Source organism: Phaseolus vulgaris, chromosome 1 (assembly GCF_051622355.1).
Source record: "Phaseolus vulgaris cultivar YP4 chromosome 1, ASM5162235v1, whole genome shotgun sequence".
Taxonomy (NCBI): domain Eukaryota; kingdom Viridiplantae; phylum Streptophyta; class Magnoliopsida; order Fabales; family Fabaceae; genus Phaseolus; species Phaseolus vulgaris.
This window is the reverse complement of record NC_143498.1, coordinates 3,604,627-3,626,375: the sequence shown is the minus strand read 5'-3', so window position 1 is coordinate 3,626,375 and position 21,749 is coordinate 3,604,627. Positions and strand designations below refer to the sequence as shown.

At 27.0% G+C, this 21,749-nt stretch overlaps 2 protein-coding genes across 2 annotated transcripts; both read right to left on the bottom strand.

The window, feature by feature from the left end:
• Nucleotides 1-7,480: 7,480 nt before the first annotated feature.
• On the bottom strand, nucleotides 7,481-9,801 carry LOC137816543 (uncharacterized). The gene is made up of 3 exons (XM_068619728.2): nucleotides 9,566-9,801; nucleotides 8,634-8,695; nucleotides 7,481-8,021 (listed from the first exon to the last, which is right to left on the bottom strand). Exons 1-3 carry the CDS (start codon nucleotides 9,660-9,662, stop codon nucleotides 7,812-7,814), a joined length of 369 nt encoding a protein of 122 aa, XP_068475829.1. The 5' UTR covers nucleotides 9,663-9,801; the 3' UTR covers nucleotides 7,481-7,811.
• A 5,787-nt stretch (nucleotides 9,802-15,588) lies between these two features.
• On the bottom strand, nucleotides 15,589-17,878 carry LOC137816542 (uncharacterized). The gene is made up of 4 exons (XM_090298140.1): nucleotides 17,505-17,878; nucleotides 16,499-16,560; nucleotides 16,047-16,249; nucleotides 15,589-15,893 (listed from the first exon to the last, which is right to left on the bottom strand). Exons 1-3 carry the CDS (start codon nucleotides 17,599-17,601, stop codon nucleotides 16,067-16,069), a joined length of 342 nt encoding a protein of 113 aa, XP_090154266.1. The 5' UTR covers nucleotides 17,602-17,878; the 3' UTR covers nucleotides 15,589-15,893; nucleotides 16,047-16,066.
• Nucleotides 17,879-21,749: the final 3,871 nt, after the last annotated feature.

Below are 21,749 nucleotides of genomic sequence, written 5' to 3'. Positions count from 1 at the left end.
ATATAAATTAATACAAACTTCATATTTAATGAGATTAATTTACTTTTTAAATTTAAAATACACTTCTTAATAATTTTAACAAATTCATTTTAATAATTTTAACTAATTTTTTTTCATGCACATTACCCTAAAATCAAAGAGAACAAGTTTTTCATAATCATTATAGTATTAAAATAAAAAATATTTAACTGCCTATAAGCATTAGATGTGTGCAAATTGAATACAAGATCTAACATCATTATGCTTTCCTACGATTGCTATATTACAACATTATGGCTATGGTAATCACTTTTACAATCTGGTCTGATTTAATTGCAATTAATCATTGTTAGTTACTCAACTTGGTTTGGCTAGTGTTGAACACTTGCATAGATAGTACGAACTAAGAGTTTTTAATAATTCAATGTCATAATTCTCAAAGAAAGATTAAGGACAATAATCTTAACTGGAAAATTGTCTGGATTTGCATTTCAATCAACTTGTGCTCCTCACAAATTCACAATCTCATGCAGAATGAAAAACTCAAGTGAGATAAATTTACAAAATACATGATATCACAAAAAGTTCCAAGTCGTTAGATTCTGAATTGTAATGTTGCTTAAATTTTTCATATATCCCTTACAGCAACTAATTAAGTTATCTGGGGAATATACTTCTAACTGCCAAGTGAAAAATGAACAGTTTTACCTGCTTGTGTTTTCTTCCTGCAAAATTTGTAATTAATACCAGGGTAGCAGTTATAGCTCTTAAAAGGTTCTGTCATCTGTGATTGTTTTAACTATAAACTTTACTTTCCCCCAAAGGTGTGACCAACATAGCGATATTTAATTTGCATTTATGAAATATGATAGCTCTCCAATTATTAATACCTTGAATTCATGCGTGAGATTCCAAATTATGGATGTTCTGATAACGGATGATTTGATAAGGTCAACAAATTGTCGTTAAGATAGATTTTAGACGACTTTGAACTCTATAGTATCATTGGTCAAGTCCGATTGAGAGATAGGTGGGTCGGTTGGAGATCGTCAAGTTAAACTTAACTTTAGCTTCATTAGTTTATGCTTGAGGTTAGGGGGGTTGTAGCGTTATGAATCGAATCCGATATTTCATATAAAGACATCGTCTATCGATATTCATATTTAAAGACAGTAATGTCGTATCAGCACAAATCAGGAGATTCCAAATAATCAAACTTAAATAAGAGGTAACATTTATTATTGAATTAGGCCAATAACAAGGTTAGATACAAAGGAGATAAGGTGAAAATTTTAGTATAAGAGAACACACAAAAAAGAAAGAAAGAAAAAAGACAGATTACAAACTAACTAAGAGTGTACATATTCTTTGTCACTTTGAATGTTCTAGGTTTGAGATCGCCAAGACTCACTACAAGAAAATCATGAAATAGAAACTAATTTTTAGAGACCAAAATAATTAGTTACAATAGGAACTAAAATAAAGACCATTTTAGAAACTAACAAAAAAATTGGTTTCTAAATTAGTTTCTATTATTGTAAATTGGTATCTAATTAGCAACTATGGTTTTAGATACCAATTATTTAGTTTCTAAATTTAGTCTCTAAAACCTTGGTTGCTAATTAGATACCAATTTAGAAACTATTTAACAATAATAGAAACTAATTTAGAAACCAAATTTCTTTTTACTTTCTAAAATGGTCTCTGATTTAGTTACTATTGCAACTAATTATTTTGGTCTCTAAAAATTGGTTTATATTTCATGATTTTCTTGTAGTGACTATTGTCCGGAACAAACTCATATTAAGAAGTGAACTTTAAATCTAATTTAACTTTATAAAACTAACTTATAAAGTAAGATTTATATCTACTTATATATTATAAAATATCTTTATTTCTATTAGATATGAAATATCCTTAGAAAACTTTTGGAGTCATGAGTTAATGCTTTACAGCAGGTAAATTGAAGGATCATATATGCATATATTTGGATATTGGATCTGAGAATGTGGAAGCACTATCCACTTCACAAATATGCTGCATTCGAAAACCAAATTTAATAAAAATGGTGTATGGACACTTGGACAGAACACATGCATGCATTCACTTTTAACGCGTATAGGACCACTAAAAGCTACTTCCTTCTTCACCACTCTATTTCATTATGGCTTCTTTCTTTCCCTTCTAACGATCAGAAAATATTAAAGATCAGTTTTAGCATCCACTAAAATTCGTCTATGTCACCTTTTTTTTCTGTAAGCAATTTGCCCATTCTGGTTGATTCCAGTGCGTATATGGATGGATGGATTCTGATCCAGAAGTCATTTAGAAGTAAAGGAATGATCAGTAATTTTTATAAACGTTTTTATTGTCTTTTAATTCATCAAGATGGTGGTTTTTAGTTTTTAGTATTGATAAAATTGTAATAGTTCTGTCTAATACCAAACTAAATACTACAGAGTAACCTTAATTACTAGTTGGTTTAAGTTCCAAACATTACTCTTATAAATAGTTGGAGCAAAATTAAAATCAACACCCAAAGATAAGATCCCAAGAATACACTTATTTTATTGATAAAGAATAATTAAATAAAAGAAAATATTTAGAGCAATATTCCATATATAAAATCAGACTTGAATATAATGATGTTGGTTTAGGATTGACAACCAACAAAAAGTAAGAGAACAAGCTTCTGAATACTTAAAAACGTAAAAACATATAATCTGAAACAAATTTTCTTCATAAGTTTATCGGATTATCCAATTCTCCAAGTTTACCAAAAACATTGAATCATAGCAGAAAATCCAAACCAAAAACAAATAAAACACAAAAAAAAACATTTGTTTGCACTAGGGGTGGACTTTGTTCTTTGAAGCAACTGCTAAAATCTTCTAATCTAGTTGTCTTCCTTCAAATTTACCATGTCTATTTTCTTCTTTGTGAAAGGTTGAACTTATAGTCATTATGTGTAGTTATGCTTGGTGACAAAACAAATAGGAGGTGATGCCCAAAATAGAAAGAAATGTGATATATGCCAGTGAAATGCCCTTGTATATGCCCCTCCAAGAATACACTTCATTACAATGTGACTATAAATAAATAAGCATTGTGAATTTAATACAACTGATACTAAGTTGAGAACTTTACAAGTAATCTCCTTTGAACCTCAATTTAAAAATAACAGTCTGGTTTAAATTACCTAAATTTAAATCTAAATCAGTATAATCTCTTGCACATTACTAATTCATTTTGTAATTCATCTCTTCTGAGAGAGCGAATCTTATTCATAGGTCGATTACAAAAGGTAAAAGGTTAATATGCTCAGTAGCACAATGCAATCTTCAAAAGTCACTAAGATATGGATAGTCATTAATTGAGCATGAGTCGGTCTCGATCATTCCTAAATCAAGAATAAGACGATGTTAACATCTTTTTTAGTTGAGATTCAAATATATATATATATATATATATATATATATATTCAAATATATATATATATATATATATATAAACAATAACTAACCTTGACAAATGTCGCATATAATGAGATCCTATATTACAATGTCAATCAGGGATGAAAAACATACTTTATTTCACCTTGCTTCACAAAACTCATTAACCCTAAATAAAATTGAATTTAACTATTTATGGAATGATTCTAGTTTAAACTCGTTATCTTATACTAGAAGTAATTATAATAAAAGGTGTGATGAATAACTCTAAATTACGTACAAGAGTTTAATCAAATGGTTAAACTATCTGATATAAAAGATAAAAAGACCATCTACTAAAATTCTTCTAGTAGTGTTAGACTATCTGGTATACGGGTCAAATTGTCTAATACGTGTTTGTTATAACTATCTTATAACTATTTTTTTTTTTAATGGTCTTCTATTACTCATCCTCCATAGATCTATACATAGAATATAGTTCCTATGATCTTTGTAGAAATAATATTGTGTAAGAGTTCTTTGTATATACATAAACCTTCTATAATCAAAATCTTTTATTCAATCTTTTTTTTATTTTCTTTAATAAGATTATAATAATATATTTGGAAAACTTAATTAGCCACAAGACACCCTCACATAGGTCCATCACAAGGACAAGAAGAGTATTAATGAGAGATGATGATACCTCTCTAGAATATTTAGTGAGGAACAATGATGTTGTCCATAGAGTGAGAGAAAACATGGGCAAGGAAACAAAGTGCACAATGCGGCTCAAGAAAGGATAAAGAATCACGAAATGCTAATTGTTTTCATTGCAAATGAGATGGTGTGATCATTGTTCAACTTTAATTGCTCTAGTAATTAGATAACTAAGAACCCTTTTAAGAACAAAAAGAAGGGACAATTCTCTTTGACATGATTTTGCAAGCTAAGCAAAAAAGCATCACTTTTCAGGATGCTCCTGCCAGAACTGTCTGTGTTCATTCTCTTCTCTTTATATCTTTCCCTTTGCTTTAGTAGTGATTGTCCTCTTCAACTTTGGTAGGTCCTTAACCAAATCCATTCACAAGTTTCTTTCCAAACAAACTACACACACTAAAATACTACTGCTACGTATCCATGTTGCACTTTTTCATTTCCTAATTTTTTTTAAAACTTGTTTTTTCTTTTGTTTTTTGAACTTCCATGTGATGTGATGCCAATTATCGTGCTAACTTTTAATCATCCATACTCTTTATTAATATCAATTTCATACTATGTAATTTTTTCTCCCCTTTTTAAAACTTCCTTCTGACGTGTTTCATTGTATTGTTACCTTCTAATAAAAAATATAAGATTTTTTTTTTCTAAAAACAAATTTCCAAAAAATCAATTATAGAAACACATGTTTTTAATATTTTTTAAACAAAATTTAATAAGTTAAATTTTATCTAAAATTGTAATCCACAGGAAAAAAAAATACTTTGGTGAAAAACCAAAATTTGAAGGAAGAACACAATGACAAATTCAAAAATTCAAAATTGGTAATAATTTCTTGCATTTAATTTTGTTGATACAATCATAAATTCATTTATACATTACCTAGTGACTAGAGAATGTCTCATGGTAGGACCAAAGGGATAAGACCAACTGATGTAGCCGTGATTGAGAACTATGTTGTAATCAACCTATTGACTAATTTCTTAAAATTTGCACAAAGAAATAGAATACTTGTCAGATTATAATTTTTGTACCGAGTCTATAAAAATCTAAATTTAATATATATTTATGTGTGTCGTTGAAAATTCGATTATTAGAAATTAAAATATTTTATAGTATATAAATAAATGTAAATCTATTTTATAAATTAGCTTTATGAGGTTGGATTAAAAAGTTCATTTTTAAATAAAATCTTAAAATGTAAAAAAAGTTTTAAGAACTAGGATTTGAAGATTTTGAGTTAGAGATAATTATTTATCAGAACCATTTCGAGCCTATTCTAGCGAGTGTTTGTGTTGGGTCTATTGTGCCACCTGTTGTCGGACCGCTATCGGACCACCCATAATATGTTATCCCACGTACGAGCTGTCACTCTCGACATGAGGGGTATGTGTTGGAGATCCCACATCGACTAGATATTAGAGCCTTTCATAGTTTATAAATGGGTGCAAACCTCACCACATGAACCAGTTTTAAGAGTTTGAGTTAAACTTAAAGTCCATTTCGTAATAAAATGATATACATATTTTCTAAAAAATCTGGCAGACTTAGGTAAATTTGATTATTCAAGCATCACTCATTATAACTTTATTCTTCAAGTTGAAAGCATTACAAGAGAGAAGGTGGTCTAATTTGACCAAAAGATTGGTTGAGAACATTGTAAGAAACGGAGAGCATCAAATCACGTTGCCAAGAAAAAGTCATATATGCGGACATTGTTGGTTAAGAGGTCCACTAAAAAGCGTGTGATACTAATTTTATGATGATGACTTCAATTTAACCAAACCCACACTACAAAATCGCTCTAGTTAGAAGTTCAAAAGGATCATCACTTGAGAAACACTTCAAACAATAATTATGGGTTTCTAAAAGCATAACTTTTCATCAACCATGCTAAACAATATTTGCTCACTTAAGGCACATGGTACCTCCCAATGGGGTTTAAAAAAAGTTATACATACATTGCTTCGTCCCATATATATATATATATATATATATATATATATATATATATATATACTACAACAATTTTTTTACATATAAATAAATTAATTTTAGAGAAAAAAATATTAGTTATTATATTAATTAAATTAAATAACGTATTAGAGATTAGAAAAAATACTAGTATCTAAAGTAATTTATATTATTAATAAAATTTATAAATTAGATTATAAATTGGTATTTGCTCAGACTCAAAGACTTTTTCTAGGTTCAAAGGCTTTTTCTAGATTGCAGAGTCATTAACTTTTTTCTTGAAGTAGTCGAAAATAAAATTCGATCCCATTTTAGATGATTTAGGCCTTGAATAAAATTTGGAAAATTCACGCAACAATCAAACAAATTGACCATAATTCGAAAGTTAGTTACGAGTTTTCGCTAGAATCTTGGTATTAGTGGGTTGTTATTTCACGAATATAACTAAGATTTGAGTGGACTCTCTCAGGGATCAAGCACTCTCGGGTCTTTCGGGGAGTAAGTTGTCGGGTCTCCTAGGTCTCTATCCCACGAGGAGGATGAGTTAAATTCGAGTTTCATTGTCACACGGATTTCTTCCATGTGTATCGATAGTCATGAGTCTCTCCTACATTCTGACTAGATCCAGGATGACACAATATTTAATTAGCTACCAACTTTAAAATCTAAGCTAATTGGTAGTTTAAATTTAGAATGCTAATTAGATACCAATTTATAAATCATTTTATAAATTTTATTAATAATAAAAATTACTTTAAATACTAATAATTTTTTTAATTTTTAAAATAATAAATATCTAATTTAGTTAATATATTAACTAATTACTTTCACTTTTATTTAATATTTATTTTGTAATAATATGAAGTGATATCGAATTTGAAAGGAGTTGATGCATCCCCACGTACAGCTGTTACATCTTTGGAAGATTACAATGACATGCTAGGTATTATTAAGAAGTCAAGAAAAGTGAAATGGGAAAAAGAAAAGGTTGATGCGACGTGAATTGAAGGACCCCTCTTTACTTGTAATAGTAGGAATCCTAGTGGCAATGGTTGATGAAAAAATTCCAGTGATCAAAGAGATAATAATTTTATCTTAAGCAATAAGTGACTCAACAAGTTTAGCCCAAGTGTGGTATTATTCTTAATCAATTTTGGATTTCAATGGAATGCCTCTGTGCTTTCACTTCTGGTTCTGGTTATCTTCAACAACTTTGAAACCTTTTGGATCCATTAGAAAATTATTATCCTTGCGATTAGAATAACAATTACCAAATTTGGTAACAAAAATCTCAAATGGGATACAAGCATCATGTATGCAATTTTATAACAACGAATCTATATGATAAAAAATGAACATACTACTGAAGTTGCACAAACACAAACTAACAAATATAGAAATACGCATGGAAAAACATTACAAATACGTACATTGACCAATACATAGGATGCTCAAAGGCACAACTTTTTTTCACAGCTACCACATGGGAACACAACACAGCATATAAGCACAACAATGCACAAAAAACTGACTAAACAACGTGTGAGAACAAGTCCTCTATCTTTATTTTCAGCATGAGCAATGCTACCAACACATTACTTTGAACAATTTCTTATGTTCCCATCAGAAGAAATATGTCAAAAGAGTGTGAATAGCGTTCCTCTTCTGAGAATAGTATCTACTAGCATGCTTCAAGAGACTGCAAAGTTAGTCAGAATCTCCAGGTTTAGGAGGATCAGGAGGTGAAGGTTTTGGGATGTATGGATTCAGAGGGCTTCCATGCTCTATAGGCCCAGGATATAAAGAGGCCTTTGTTGAAGAACTTGGAGGTGGATCAATGGGATTGTAATCCGTCAGAGTCACTTCACCCAGATCACCATGGTTGTTAATGCCCCTTTTAATATTGTTTCCATTTTCCTGAAATTTCAAAGAGAAGTATGTATTTTGTTAGTGTAAAAAGTTTTACATTATCACAGTAATATTCATCTTCTATTACTTAAGGCTCAACCTTTTAAATTCTTAGGACTCTTATCATCTAACCTTCTTACAACAATTAAAAACCTAAATACAGACACCTTTTACTCATGTTAACTAACTTCTAGACAAATTGACTAATATCATGCAATGGCTCAAGTTACCAATCTGAATACGAAAAACTTACATCACACGCTTTAGACATTACTCATGACCAAACTATCATACATGCCAGAGTGAAAATTTCAATGTGATATATCCTACCAACTTTGAAAATCCTTTTGTTCTTACGTAACCACAACTCTCTTACAATTGTTATCCAATGCATTCTCAAATCTAATTAACACTTTCCTTGACACTGTCCATCCAAATGTTTTTTTTTGCTCTCCCTATGATCAGTCTATTACAACCATTACTTAACCATTACTTTGAAGTTATAGTTAATATTAACATCAAATTTACCATGTAACATCCCATTATAATTAGGTTTTGACTTCTTTAACCAGAAAGGTCAAGGGCCAGAGCTTAAGTCCAAGGGCTATAAAGCATTCATACCTTCAGTTTCCTGCTTCCTGCAGTGAGTGTGGCTTTATCTCCAAAGTTGGTCTTGAACAAATCTGAGATGATACTAAAAAATGTCAGGTTACATAAAGGCATTAAGTTATCAGCAATATAATATCCAAGATAATCTCCTTCATCTCCCTACAGAAGATGATCTCTAGAAGAACGTTAATTGATGCATGCAGTGTTTTGATTGAATTGAATTATACTGCCACACACATTATCAAATGCAGATGAAGTTAAGAGGAACTTAATCATCAGTGTCTCTTACTAACTAGTGAAGAAGTACTTTTTTTTCATAGTTTTAATGCTTACAGAGAAACTGCTCTATGCGACACATATTCTACCCATGAATGCATTTTAGCTTATATAAAAATGTCAACTGCGTCAAGTTATGTTTGCATCTCAAAAGATTATATTGCATGTTTAGAACTTAAAAGCATGTTACCTTTTTCTCATGATCAATTATATATGTCAAATCATGAATTACTCGTACAATTCAAGGACTCGATGCTTGGGCCAACACTACCAAGTTGTCGCAAGTCTCAACTTAGTGGCTCATGTTGGTATAGTCAGAAAACAATCAACAGAATAATAACAAAAACAGTTTGTCTACTGAAGAAAAAAGAGTGAGATTTTTTCAAGAGTTTGTGGATTGGAAGCTGTCATCACTAATGCATGCATACCCTTATCTCTTTATACATATCCAAAGTAAAAAGGAAAAAGATTGAAGAAAGGGAAGAAACATAGCAAGATCAAAGACAAAATTCAAAACACCCCATGTGTCTTTTAACCGATGAGCTTGTCTTACATGGTGATAATGACAAAAAAGTTGAAGATTTGCATGAGAGATCTAACTAATTTTGTCAAATGAAATAAAGAGTTGCAACAAGTAGTAGCAAAGAAAAGAAGACGTATATATATACCAGATGCCCAAGATGCACTAGTAGGAACTAAGATGTTAAAGAACATCACAGTTGCTCCAACCACCAAGAGCAAAGCAAAGAAGCCAGAAACCTTCATGTTGTCAAGTGCCAAAACCTGAAGTGGACAATGTCCTTGAAGTGGAGAAGTGGTAACCTTCTTGGAAGAAGAAGAAGAAGAAGAAGAAGAAACCAAAGTCCAGCACAAAACGCGGAAAGATAATAAGTTTGGAAGGTGGGAAAAAAAATGAGTCCAAAAAAAAGCTACCTATTTATGAAGTGATTCGCAATATTTTATTATAAAACATTTATGTTAAGTTGGTTTTGTGTGATGATAACGTGTTTGGGGACTCGAATTCCACAACAAGCTTGAGTGAGTGCATTAAAGAGTCATGAGTGATGAGCCTCTTCATTCCCCAGTGCTGTAGTTACAGCACGAGCAATAGCAATAAAATCTCAACAGCCACCGCAGTGAATGGCAATGAGAAACTTCCATGCTGCCCTCTATCATTTAAACTTCCCACATTATTACAGGGTATCCCAATCAATTCTCTACACACTTCCCAATATCTTACTCTTTTTTTAGAAAAATAAAACTTTTTTTACCAATATTTAAGATTCTCTTACAAGCTTTCTCCACAAGATTTTACACTTTTATAACTCTTTTAACATTTCAATTTTTTACCAATTAAAAAAGTAATTTAATTATTATAAATGTCATTATAATTATACGCAAAAAATAATATCATAAAAAATTAAATTAAATTTTAATTTAATATGATTAAACATAATCAATAATATTTTATATGAGTAAAAATATACTCTTTTTTTTTATATTCATTCTTCCACTATTTTTCCTAATTCTCACAATGTCATGTTTAAGTTATTTTTCCTCTTAAATTGATGAAATTATCATATGTTATTTATGTTTAGGGTTTAGGGTTTATGATATTTTATTTTATCTTGAAAACATGTACTCTTTTATACACAATAAAGAGAGGTAATAGTTACTTCTATTTAATGAATTGATTATTTAGAAGAGTAAAGTGTGTGATGGTTGAAATGTTAGTATATATATATATATATGTATTTATTTGATGTATGATTTGAGATATGGTGAAGTATACGTTTTGTAAAGAATTGATCGAAAGTTAAAAATAAAGTAAATGGTGTGTTTCCATGAAGGGGGAAAGTATGTTTCTTAAGATTTTTTTTATAAGAATAAGTGAGTATTATTAGATTGAATATCAAGTTGTGATTCACCATTAAAGTAATGTTGTGATAGGGTGTGGTAGGTAAAATTTTGTTAATTAATTAAAATATTTATTAATAATAGAAATTATTTTATATATTAATTTTTTTTATAAACTAATATATAATTTAATCAATAGAATGATTAATTATTTTTTTTTCTCTAAATTTTTTTTACTTTACATTCAAGTTATTTAATCACTTGTTTTTTAAGGTTGATAGTTTGAATACATGTTAAAATAAGTAATAATAATTAAAAAAATATTAAATACAAGTAGTGTTAATGGAAAAAAAAAATAAACAAACTAAAAATTAATTAAAATAATTTATAACTTATAAGTAGACATCCTTAAAATAAACTATTTTGATATACTTACATAACACTTGTGTTAATGAAATTAACTTAATACGTAAATAATTAATTTATTAATATACGAAATACACTCATATTCTATAAAAATAAGAGCTCTAAAAAAATTATATAACAGTCAAACACAAACTGATACTTATATTTTATGTTCAATCATCCTATCCACAACTACATTTAAATGTACTGTTATTTTTAAATACTAAATCAAATTTTTTATATTCTTCAAAAAAAGTAATGCATTTTTTGTCATTTAGCGCATTTTTTCATTCACGCGTTAAATAACATTAGTTAGTATGCAAAAACATTTTAATACGAATTTTAAAAAAAAATATTTTCAGCTTTAATAAATACATATCTTAAAATAGTTTTTTAACTAAAAATTCTGAAAAACTTACAATTAAAGATGTTCATAGGCCAATTTTTTTTTACTTACTAGGCACACTGGTAGGGAATGTTGCAACAGTAAAGTTAATTGAAAAACACTACCGTAATTAATATCACAGTTAATAATTATAAGCTTACTTATAAAAAATAACAAATATTATGTTTAATTATATTTAGCAAATTCATTATCATTTCATTTGTGATAGCATTATATATATATATATATATATATATATATATAAAAGAACATTTCTAATGCATGTCATAAGACTTTATACAATATTTTTATTTAAATGACGTAATATTAAGATTCTAGATTATAAAAATAAAAATTAACTTTTAAGTTTTGAAAAGATAAAATATAAAAAAATATAAGACTCTTATAATAAAGTAAAAATTGAAAATCCTAAACAATGATATGATATAATAAAATCAAAATAAAATAAAATATCATACTAAAAAATGTACATAAACTAGGTTATCATTTTAGTAAATTTGTCTTTTGTAATTATTAATTAAACATGAAAGGTAATATCAATTCAAAACCCAATAAAATTAATTACTCCTCTCTAAATACATCAACATGAAAGAGACAACATAAATTAGGTGTGATTAACAACTTTTGAAAAGTAGGAAAATGACATTGGTAAGTATAATTATTAAATGCTAAAATACCTAAGTAATAATTTGATGACAACTACTTAAAACACAATTAATGAAGCATAAAAGCTAATACCAACTCAAATGCCCAACAAACTTAATTACTCCTTCATTAACACGAAAACGACAACAATTACGCGTGATTAACAACTTTCTAAGTAGGAAGATGACATATATGCTGAAATACAGATTTGGTCCTCTAAGTTTTTTAAATTCAGCAATTTTAATCCAACAAAATATATCATCCATTTAGTTAAAAAAAATAAAATAATTTTTATAACAATTTTAAAATTTAGAATTAAACAATAATATTAGTACACTAAAAAAAAAATCATTAAATAGAAACTAATTTTAGAAATAAAAAATAGTTAGTTGCTATAATGACTAAATAAATAAGAAACTATTTTAGATACTAAAAACATTATTGAGTTTTTTTCTAAATTAGTTTCTATTATTGATAAATAATTTCTAGATTGATATCTAATTAGCTACCAAGGTTTTAACTACCAATTATTTAAATTCTAAATTAGGCAGCAAAAATCTTGGTAACTAATTAGATACTAATTTAAAAATTATTTATCAATAATAAAAACTAATTTAGAAATTAATAAATTTTTTTAATCTCTAAAATAGTATCTAATTTAGTTACTGTAATAATTAATTATTTGTGGTCTTTAAAATTGATTTTTATTTAATAATTTTGTTGTAGTTTATAGAAATGAGTAACTAATATTATTATTATTAGTTTTCAAAAAAAAGAATTATCAGTGATGGATATCAACCACTTTTATTAGAAGTTGAAAAAAGCATTAAGACTCTGTCATCATTGTTTAATTTTAAAATTCTAAAAGTTCAAATTAATGTACTAAATTTTGATAGGAACCAAAATTATACATTCACTAACCAATATGGACTAAAGATTAATTTTAGTCAAATAAATAATTTAATTTATTTATTTAACAACAAAAGTTGCCCTTAAATACCTTTGTGTTTTAGTTAATTCTTTATTCCCATTAAAAAATATTTAAGTTTAGGAATAGATGCTTTAATAAAATTTAGTAATATAAAACATTCAATTATAATTTATTTTATTATCATTCGTAGATTATTGCTGATAAATAAATAAAAAAATATCATTCTTAGATTATTTCATTCTTGAAATATGGATCTCAAAATATTTAAATATTTTTATTTATTTATTTATTCGTAGTAGAATATAAGTTTGACATAATACATTATTTAAAATAAATACTATTTTTAAAGAAAATATTAATAAAACATGTATTTAATAGTAAAATATAAAAGAAACTGTACCTACTCTACCCGTCATAAAGCCAACCCAATAATGACCGTTACCAAAAAATCTATAAATAATAACTCTTTAATAAATACAATTTATTTTATTCTATATTCTTAATTAATACTTTGCACACTTATCATCATAATTGTGTTATTCTTATTTACTTGGAGAATTTTTCATATGGATCTTCTCTTTTATCTGAAGACCTTCGCCGAAGAATATCAAGAATCTCACCAAAAAGTTTCTTCAACAACACATTTCCGGTAAGAAGAGAAACCCTCTATGAATTAAGAAGAACTATTAGATTCCTTTAACTGCTTCCTTCTATGTTGAAACAGACATGCATGATAAAACGCAGAGTTGACTAATGAAGAAAGGGACCACTTACTTCAGAATCTTCGTGATATGTGAACAGTCATTGATTCACTGTGAATGATTTGAGTTTATGGTTTAGACAAATGGGTAATTAGCAGAAAATTATACTTACAATTGTTCTTACCATATATATTTGATTAATTTTTCTGTAAATCAAAGACCAAGCTTTCTGTAAAATACTTCTGGAAGCATTGAATTTGTACAGCAACTGTCATGTTCTTTAAATATGGCAGTTGTTATAATGCCTGCGCAGCTATTACTCAATCCACCACCACAAATAAAGAAGAAACGTTCAATGCAACAAAGAACCGACCAATAAATTTGGTGATCAAAATTAGTAATCACAAACTTTCAATATATGTTTAACTATATTCATTACAGGCAGAATGAATTTCTATCAGATTTTATATGTAGTTAGATTTATGAAGGTGCAAGGCAATTGAATGATACCAATACATCAAACAAGTATATGAATGTTGCTGCTGATCAATCTTCCATTAGTTCTTCAGCTATTGCTAGAAAATCTCAGGAATTTTATGTTAAAATAGAATGTCCACAATTGAAACCAAACCAATTCACATCTTCAGCTTCAACACAATTGCTCAAGAAACAGATTCACATACTAAACAGCTTCAACACAATATAAACTAATTTTAAAAACAAAAATAATTAATTAATATTAACTAAATTATATATTATTCTAAAAACTAAACAAATTATTAATATATAAAATAGTTTCTTTATCTTTTCAAACGGAATTGGAACCAAGAGAACAATTGAACTCCTTCACGGTAACTAGGTTTGCTCTTCCTTCCTCTTGAACGAACTCCTTATGCATCTCTCACTCCTCCACTCCTTTTCTCTCTGAACTCCAGACTTGAATGATACTGCAAAAGACATTTTGATGCTCAAGTAAGACTTTGACACTAGGTGTTAAGTGTGTTTAGTACTAGATGATGACGTACCTGATTATTGAATTTTATGCTTATTTATATAATTATTGTGAACCCTTTATTATTGGGTCTGATTAAGAATTTAATCTATAATTAAAGATACACTATTTAATGTTTGATCTATGATTAGTCTCGTTAGTCTTATGTTTGGGCGTAATGGTGGTCTTGATCGAATGCTGAACTTCAAATCAGTCATACGGACGCGACCCGTACACTTTTATTAATAAATAATTTTTAAATTAGTATCTAATTAATCATTTTAACAACTATTTATTAATAATATAAACTATTTTATAACTAATTATTTTTTATTTTTAAAATTATTTTTTTAATAATTTTTTGCATTGTTAATAATCAACAGCAAACATTATATTACATCGTGATCTCAACCTATTAAACTAAAATCGAGTTAATCATCAACCTTGATTTCCAATTTTATTAGCGTTAGAATTGTTTGCAAGATTACTTGCCTCACCATATAGGGTGTGTAAGAAACCTTTCATTCTGCAGTTTTTTGGATGCTCCAGCATGAACTATCTTTGTTCATTCTCTTCTCTTTATATCTTTCCCTTTGCTTAAAGCTTGTCTGCTTCATCTTTGGTAAGTCCTTAACTAAATCGATTTATAAGTTCTCTCCAACAAACTTGAATTTTTTTTTTCATTAGTTTTATCTTTAAAATACCATGTATTCAATTGAGAATTTATTCAATTGCAGTGGTAAAAACAAAGAACCTTATCAACAAAAACAAATTCATATACTTCATAAGTAAGAAGATACACAGAAAACAAAATTAAACATACTGAAGTTGCACAAACACAAACCAACAAAAATAAGGATCCACACATGATCCTAATTTTCAGCATGAACAAAAGACTGACTAAACAACGTGTGATAACAGATCCTCCATCTTTATTTTCAGCATGAGCAATGCCACCAACACATTACTTTGAACAATTTCTTATATCCCCATCAAAAGAAATATGTTAAAAGAGTGTGAATAGCGTTCCTCTTCTGAGAACAGTGTCCACTATAACACACTAAAAAAAATATCGATGTTAGTCTCCTAAAATAATCCACATAAAGACTAAAACGGAGATACTAAATGATAATTATAGTAAATTTAGTATCTCTTTTTATCTTTGTGTGAGTTTTTGAGGAAATTAACATCAATATTTCTTGTAGTTGCATACTTCAAAAGAGACCAGCAAAGTTAGTTAGAATCTCCAGGTTTGGGATGATCAGGAGGTGAAAGTTTTGGGATGTATGGATTCAGAGGGCTTCCATACTCAATGGGTCCAGATTGTATGGCCTTTGATGAATTTGGCACTGGATCAACAGCACCATAATCAGTCAGAGAAACTTGACCCATGTTGCCACTTTCAATCCCATTTTCCTAAAATTTCAAACCAAACACATGTAAGATACATTTCAACTGAAACTAAAATAAGTTTAAATTTAGGGTTTAAAAGTTTTACATCATGAACAAGTAAAATTCATCTTAGGTATTACTTTCAAGGTAGTTAATATTTATAACATCAAATTTATCATGTAACATCCCATTATAATTAAGTTTTGATTGCATTAACCAGCATGGTCAAGTGCCAGAGCTTAAGTCCAAGGATCAATTGTAAAGCATTCATACCTTCAGTTTCCTGCTTACTGCAATCCGTTTGGCTTTATCACCATGGTTGGTTTCAACCAAATCTGAGATGTTATTGAAAAAGTGTTAGATTATACATAAAGGCATAAAAAGTTTTTTTTTTCAATAATAAAAAATAAACAAAATGGAACTAGTAGATACTCCAACACATATACAAAATCTCACCAAAGATACAAAGACTGACATCACATCATATGTGATAAGTTTTGTTTTCCAATTTTAGTTTTGTTATCTAAAAATGTTTATACTAATCATGTTATTAGTATCCAACAAGATGCATTATATGCTTTGGCTGATATAGAAATGACAAATATAATGCTGCCTTTTTTCCCAATAATATGGGTGGAACTTGAAAACTTTTAAAATGGCTTTCACCATTATGTCAAATCATGAATTACTCCTTCAATTTTTGCGGCTGAACACCACTATAAAGCTGTCTCAAGTCTCAACTTTGTGGCTCATGTTGGCTGTGAGAAAACAATCAACAGAATAATAACAAAAACACTTTGTCAACTACAGAAAATCATACACAGAAGGAGAAAACAAAGAACAACATTTTTTCCCAAGAGTTTGTGGATTGGAAACTGCCACCACTGCATGCATGCACAACAATACCAAAGGAAAAATCAATAAAATTTCATCAAAGGGAAGAAACACAGTTAGGTCAAACACAAAATTCAAAACACCCCATGTGTCTTTTAACCGGTGATATTCAAATATATCTCTACTCAAACTTCTGCACATAAACAAAACTGTTATTTCTTACTTTACCACTAACCTCTATATTTTTTGAGGTCTATGCAAATCAAAGGTTCAAAGGTTCAAGACTTAAAAGTAAGAGAAACATGGGGACCAGACTATGAGAAACATACATGGTGATAATAACAAAACACTTCACACAAAGACATTGATGATTTGCATTATCTGAAGAGATCTAACAATTTTTCTCAAATGAAATAAAGTGTAGTAAGGGAAAGAATATATGTACCAGGTATCGCAGAGGTCCCAGTGGGACCTAAGACGTTATAGAACATCACAGTTGCTCCAACCACCAAGAGCAAAGCAAAGAGCCCAGAAACCTTCATGTTTTCAAGTACTACACTAACCAGAGTTAGAAACACAACAAACCTGAAGAGGACAATGTTGTTGAAGTGAATTACTAATAAATAAGTGTTCTTGGAAGGAGGAAAGGAGCAGTGTTTTGTCACTGTTGGTTGATGATGAAACCGAAGTCCACCTCAAAACGCGTGTAAAGATAATAAGTTTGAAGGGGTGGGGAAAATGTGAGACTCTAAAAGAAAACCTACCAATTTTAAGTGATATGCTTCTCTGTGAAGACACCGTGCTTGGGGACTCTCACTCCATTACAACCTTCAGTGACTGCATTAAATTCAAACCTGCTCAATTCATTTCAATTCAAAAAACTTTTGAAACAAAAGATACTTGTGCATTCAATGTCTGCTATGGAAGAGTCTCAATAAATGCGCATCAACAGTAGCATTACTTGGAGAAGAGAGAACCTTGGGAGAACTCCATTCATGTAAGTTATGTCAAAGTACTTTCTCAGTCTCGTTTTTCATCTTGGTTAAATTAATATATAGAAACAGATTTGTTTACTTTAATGAATGAAATTATAAATATTTATAATATATTATTATTTTCTATAAAAAAAATTCAAACCAAAAACTCAAAATTCACTATCAAAACATATAACTCATCACTTAAAACAAACATTCATGGGAACACTAACAAGATGGTTTTCTAATACATGGATACATGCCCTTTTAAGAATATAATTTCTATCTACTTTAAAGGCATATGAAGAGTCTTGAAATATAAATATTTTGAAGAATTATAAACTAAAGAATATATAATAAAAAAAATCATTAAATAATAATTAAATTTAAAGACGAAAAATAATTAATCAATATATGGATTAAATTAGATATTAATTTAGAGACTACAAAATTATTAGTATCTATAGTAGTTTATATTATTAATAAGAATTTATAAACTGATTTATAAATTGGTATTTAAAGTAGTTACCATGATTTTACTTACTAATATTTTATATTCTAAATTTTAGAGACTCATTTAGTAAAATGGTATCTAATTTAATTAAATAATAACTAATTATTTTGGTTTCTAAAAAGTTAGTTTCTATTTAAAGATTTTCTTGACTTGTTGCCTTTTAAAATATTAAAAAATTATTAAATAAAAATTAGAGAAAAAAAAATCAGTTCTTATATTAAAAAATTAAATTAAATATTATATAAAAAAAATTACTAGCTTTTAAATGAATTTCTATTATTGATAAATAGTTTCTAAATTGGTATCTAATTAGCTACCAACTTTAAAATCTAAAAGAATTATTGCTAAAACATAGTTAATAATATACAAATTTAAAAATTATTTATCAATAATAGAAACTAATTTAGATAACAATATTTTTTTAGTATTTAAAATAATATTTAATTTAATCAATATAGTAACTAATTATTTTTTTCTCTAAAATTAGTTTTTATTTAATAATTTTATAATAGTGATTGAGTTCAATCAATATTTAAATTTCATAACAAATATTAAAAAATAGATAGTACACAGATAAATCTAAAATTAAAATAATGTAATAATTATATATTTATATTTACAACGAAGTTAAATTAATTACTAATATGAAATAATATAAAATTTCTATCCAAAAGTTCTTCAGTTCTGTAAACACTTGGTGTCCATATTGTGGTTTATTACCTCATTCCATAATTTAATTAACTTATTTTTTTATTAGCATTTAATTAACTTATTTAACAATACAAGTTGTCCTTAATATTTTTTATGTTTTAGTTAATTTTGTATTCCTATTGAAAAAAATATTTGAAGTTAAAAACATATGCTTGAATAAAACTATTAGTTATATAAAATGTCCATTTTAATTTATTTTATTAATGATAAACCATATCATACTTTAATTCGGTTAGAACTTTTTTTTATCATATTTAAATAGGTTAGAGTTAATTTGCTTTTGAAATAAATATGCTCAAATAATTTCAAAGTAATATATTTAATTACAAAATATAAAAATGAAATACTCTATCTAGTTAGAAAAACTTTTAGGTATCCACATAAAATTTGTAAAAAAAATATTATTTATTTTGTTTCCTTCCATGTTCACAAGCTCACATGGCTTGTTGTTTTGCATGGTAAAACATAGAGTTGAATAATGAAGAAAGGGACCACTTCTTGTTCTTACCATATATATAAATATATATAAATATATAAAATATATATATATATATATAGATATAGATATATTTGATTAGTTTTTTCTGTAAATCAAAGATCAAACTTTCTGTAATTTAGTGATAAAAATTACTTTTTCATTGCTAATAATAGACACAAATATTTTACTCGTGTTTGGATATGATATTTTTTACAGGAAATATATAATTAAGTTGGGCAATATATAAAAAAAAACTTCATATTTTATTTATTTATTTTGTAGCTTTCCAAAGTAAAGACATTAAACAATGATGCTCGCATACATAAGCAATATATCATATGTTTTAATAATAATTTTTATTGCTTAATTTAAAACCACGTTCCTGTGACCTAAATTATTTAAATAATCTAATTTTTACTAATTAGAAAGGCTTTTAATGATTTTGAAGCCACTGTTGTAAGAAAAATGCAATGATAATTTCGAAATTAAGAGTACATTTACGATGGCAACCGTGTCAAAAAAGAAAATTTAATTATAGAATATGTTTTTTTTTTCATTTAAATTAATTTCAGAATATTTTAAATTCCTCCCAATTTGTTTAGAATATGTTTAATACCTAATTAATTCTCAAAGTGGTCGATAAATCATTTTCCACCTGTCATTCTAAAATTAAATTTGATTATTTAATGTTTTTAAAAAGAGGATTTGATTAAAAACAATGTAATTTTCCTTTAAAAAAAGTCGAAGGTCTGTAAGTCAAAAACATTTCGAATTATGTAAATAAAAAAAGTCATTATAAATTATAAATGATGTATTAAATATTTAAAAATATATTTTAAATTACATAATTTAGAGATGTATTTCAAATTATATAACTTATAATATATTTTCAGATCTAAAATATATTATATATTATATAATTTATAAACGTATTATGAATTATAAAATTTAAATTGAATTTTCGATATTATGTAATTTGAAACCATATTTTAGATTCAATAGTTTAAAAATATAAAATATGTTCATAAATATAAAAATGAATTTTAAATTATGAAATTTAAAAATTTATAATACATTTATAGATCAAAATTCATAATTTGGACTGCATATTCGTATTTTAAATTGTATAATTTAAGTATATATTCCAAATTTTAGCAATCTAAAAATTTAAATAATGAATAATTTAGATTTTTTTAATACTCCATGGATGTGTATGAAGGAATTATGGGAGTGGATGAAGAAAAATGAGAAGTTAGGAAGTCCATACAACAAGCCCAATAAAAATAGGTCCCCACGAATCTCTATGCTTATTTTTATTTTTTTTAGAATAAACTAAAAGTCAAGGTTCGTAAAATACCTTCAGAGTAAATTATGACAATATTTTTTTAATAAATTTTGCTAACGATTCAATTTTTTTAAGATTAGAATAATATCCCATATAAAAGTGTAAAGGTAATATTTTAAAAAGTTAAGAAGACGAATGTGCTTTATAAGAGAGAAAAAAAATCATAATATAACGTTTTTAAAATAAATATATTTATATAAAATTTTAAAATTAAAATGTTTATGTAATTAAACAAACGCATTAATATAATCTATTCATATTATATTTTTCTAAATTTTAAATTACTTTTACGCAGATAATGTGTACGCAAAAAAATCATATTAATTTAAAACTATTTGATATTTTATTTACATAAATGAATATTGATGTAATATATATATATATATATATATTTAAAATAATAAAGTATAAATCATTTAGTTATATTCTTACTTTTAACCAAAATTTCAAAAATTAATATAAACAATAATAGTCATATAAATTATAATTTCATGGATAGATACACGAATTTACTTTTACGTAATAAAGTTATTAATAGTTAAAAAATGTTATATAGGTACTTTTCATATATTATATTAATTTTGAATGCTGATAAAAAAAAATAAAAAAATATTAATTTTGAATTATTTAAAAGTAAAAAAAAAAAAGGAGAGAAAAACCCCTGCTTT

Excerpts from the sequence above, each read along its gene's own strand:
- LOC137816543 (XM_068619728.2), bottom strand. The coding sequence starts at position 9,662 with ATGAAGGTTTCTGGCTTCTTTGCTTTGCTCTTGGTGGTTGGAGCAACT. Across the intron at positions 8,696-9,565 it reads TAGTGCATCTTGGGCATCTG|ATTTGTTCAAGACCAACTTT; the intron begins GTATATATATAC and ends GTATCATCTCAG. Across the intron at positions 8,022-8,633 it reads CAGGAAGCAGGAAACTGAAG|GAAAATGGAAACAATATTAA; the intron begins GTATGAATGCTT and ends TTGAAATTTCAG.
- LOC137816542 (XM_090298140.1), bottom strand. The coding sequence starts at position 17,601 with ATGAAGGTTTCTGGGCTCTTTGCTTTGCTCTTGGTGGTTGGAGCAACT. Across the intron at positions 16,561-17,504 it reads TGGGACCTCTGCGATACCTG|ATTTGGTTGAAACCAACCAT; the intron begins GTACATATATTC and ends ATAACATCTCAG. Across the intron at positions 16,250-16,498 it reads CAGTAAGCAGGAAACTGAAG|GAAAATGGGATTGAAAGTGG; the intron begins GTATGAATGCTT and ends TTGAAATTTTAG.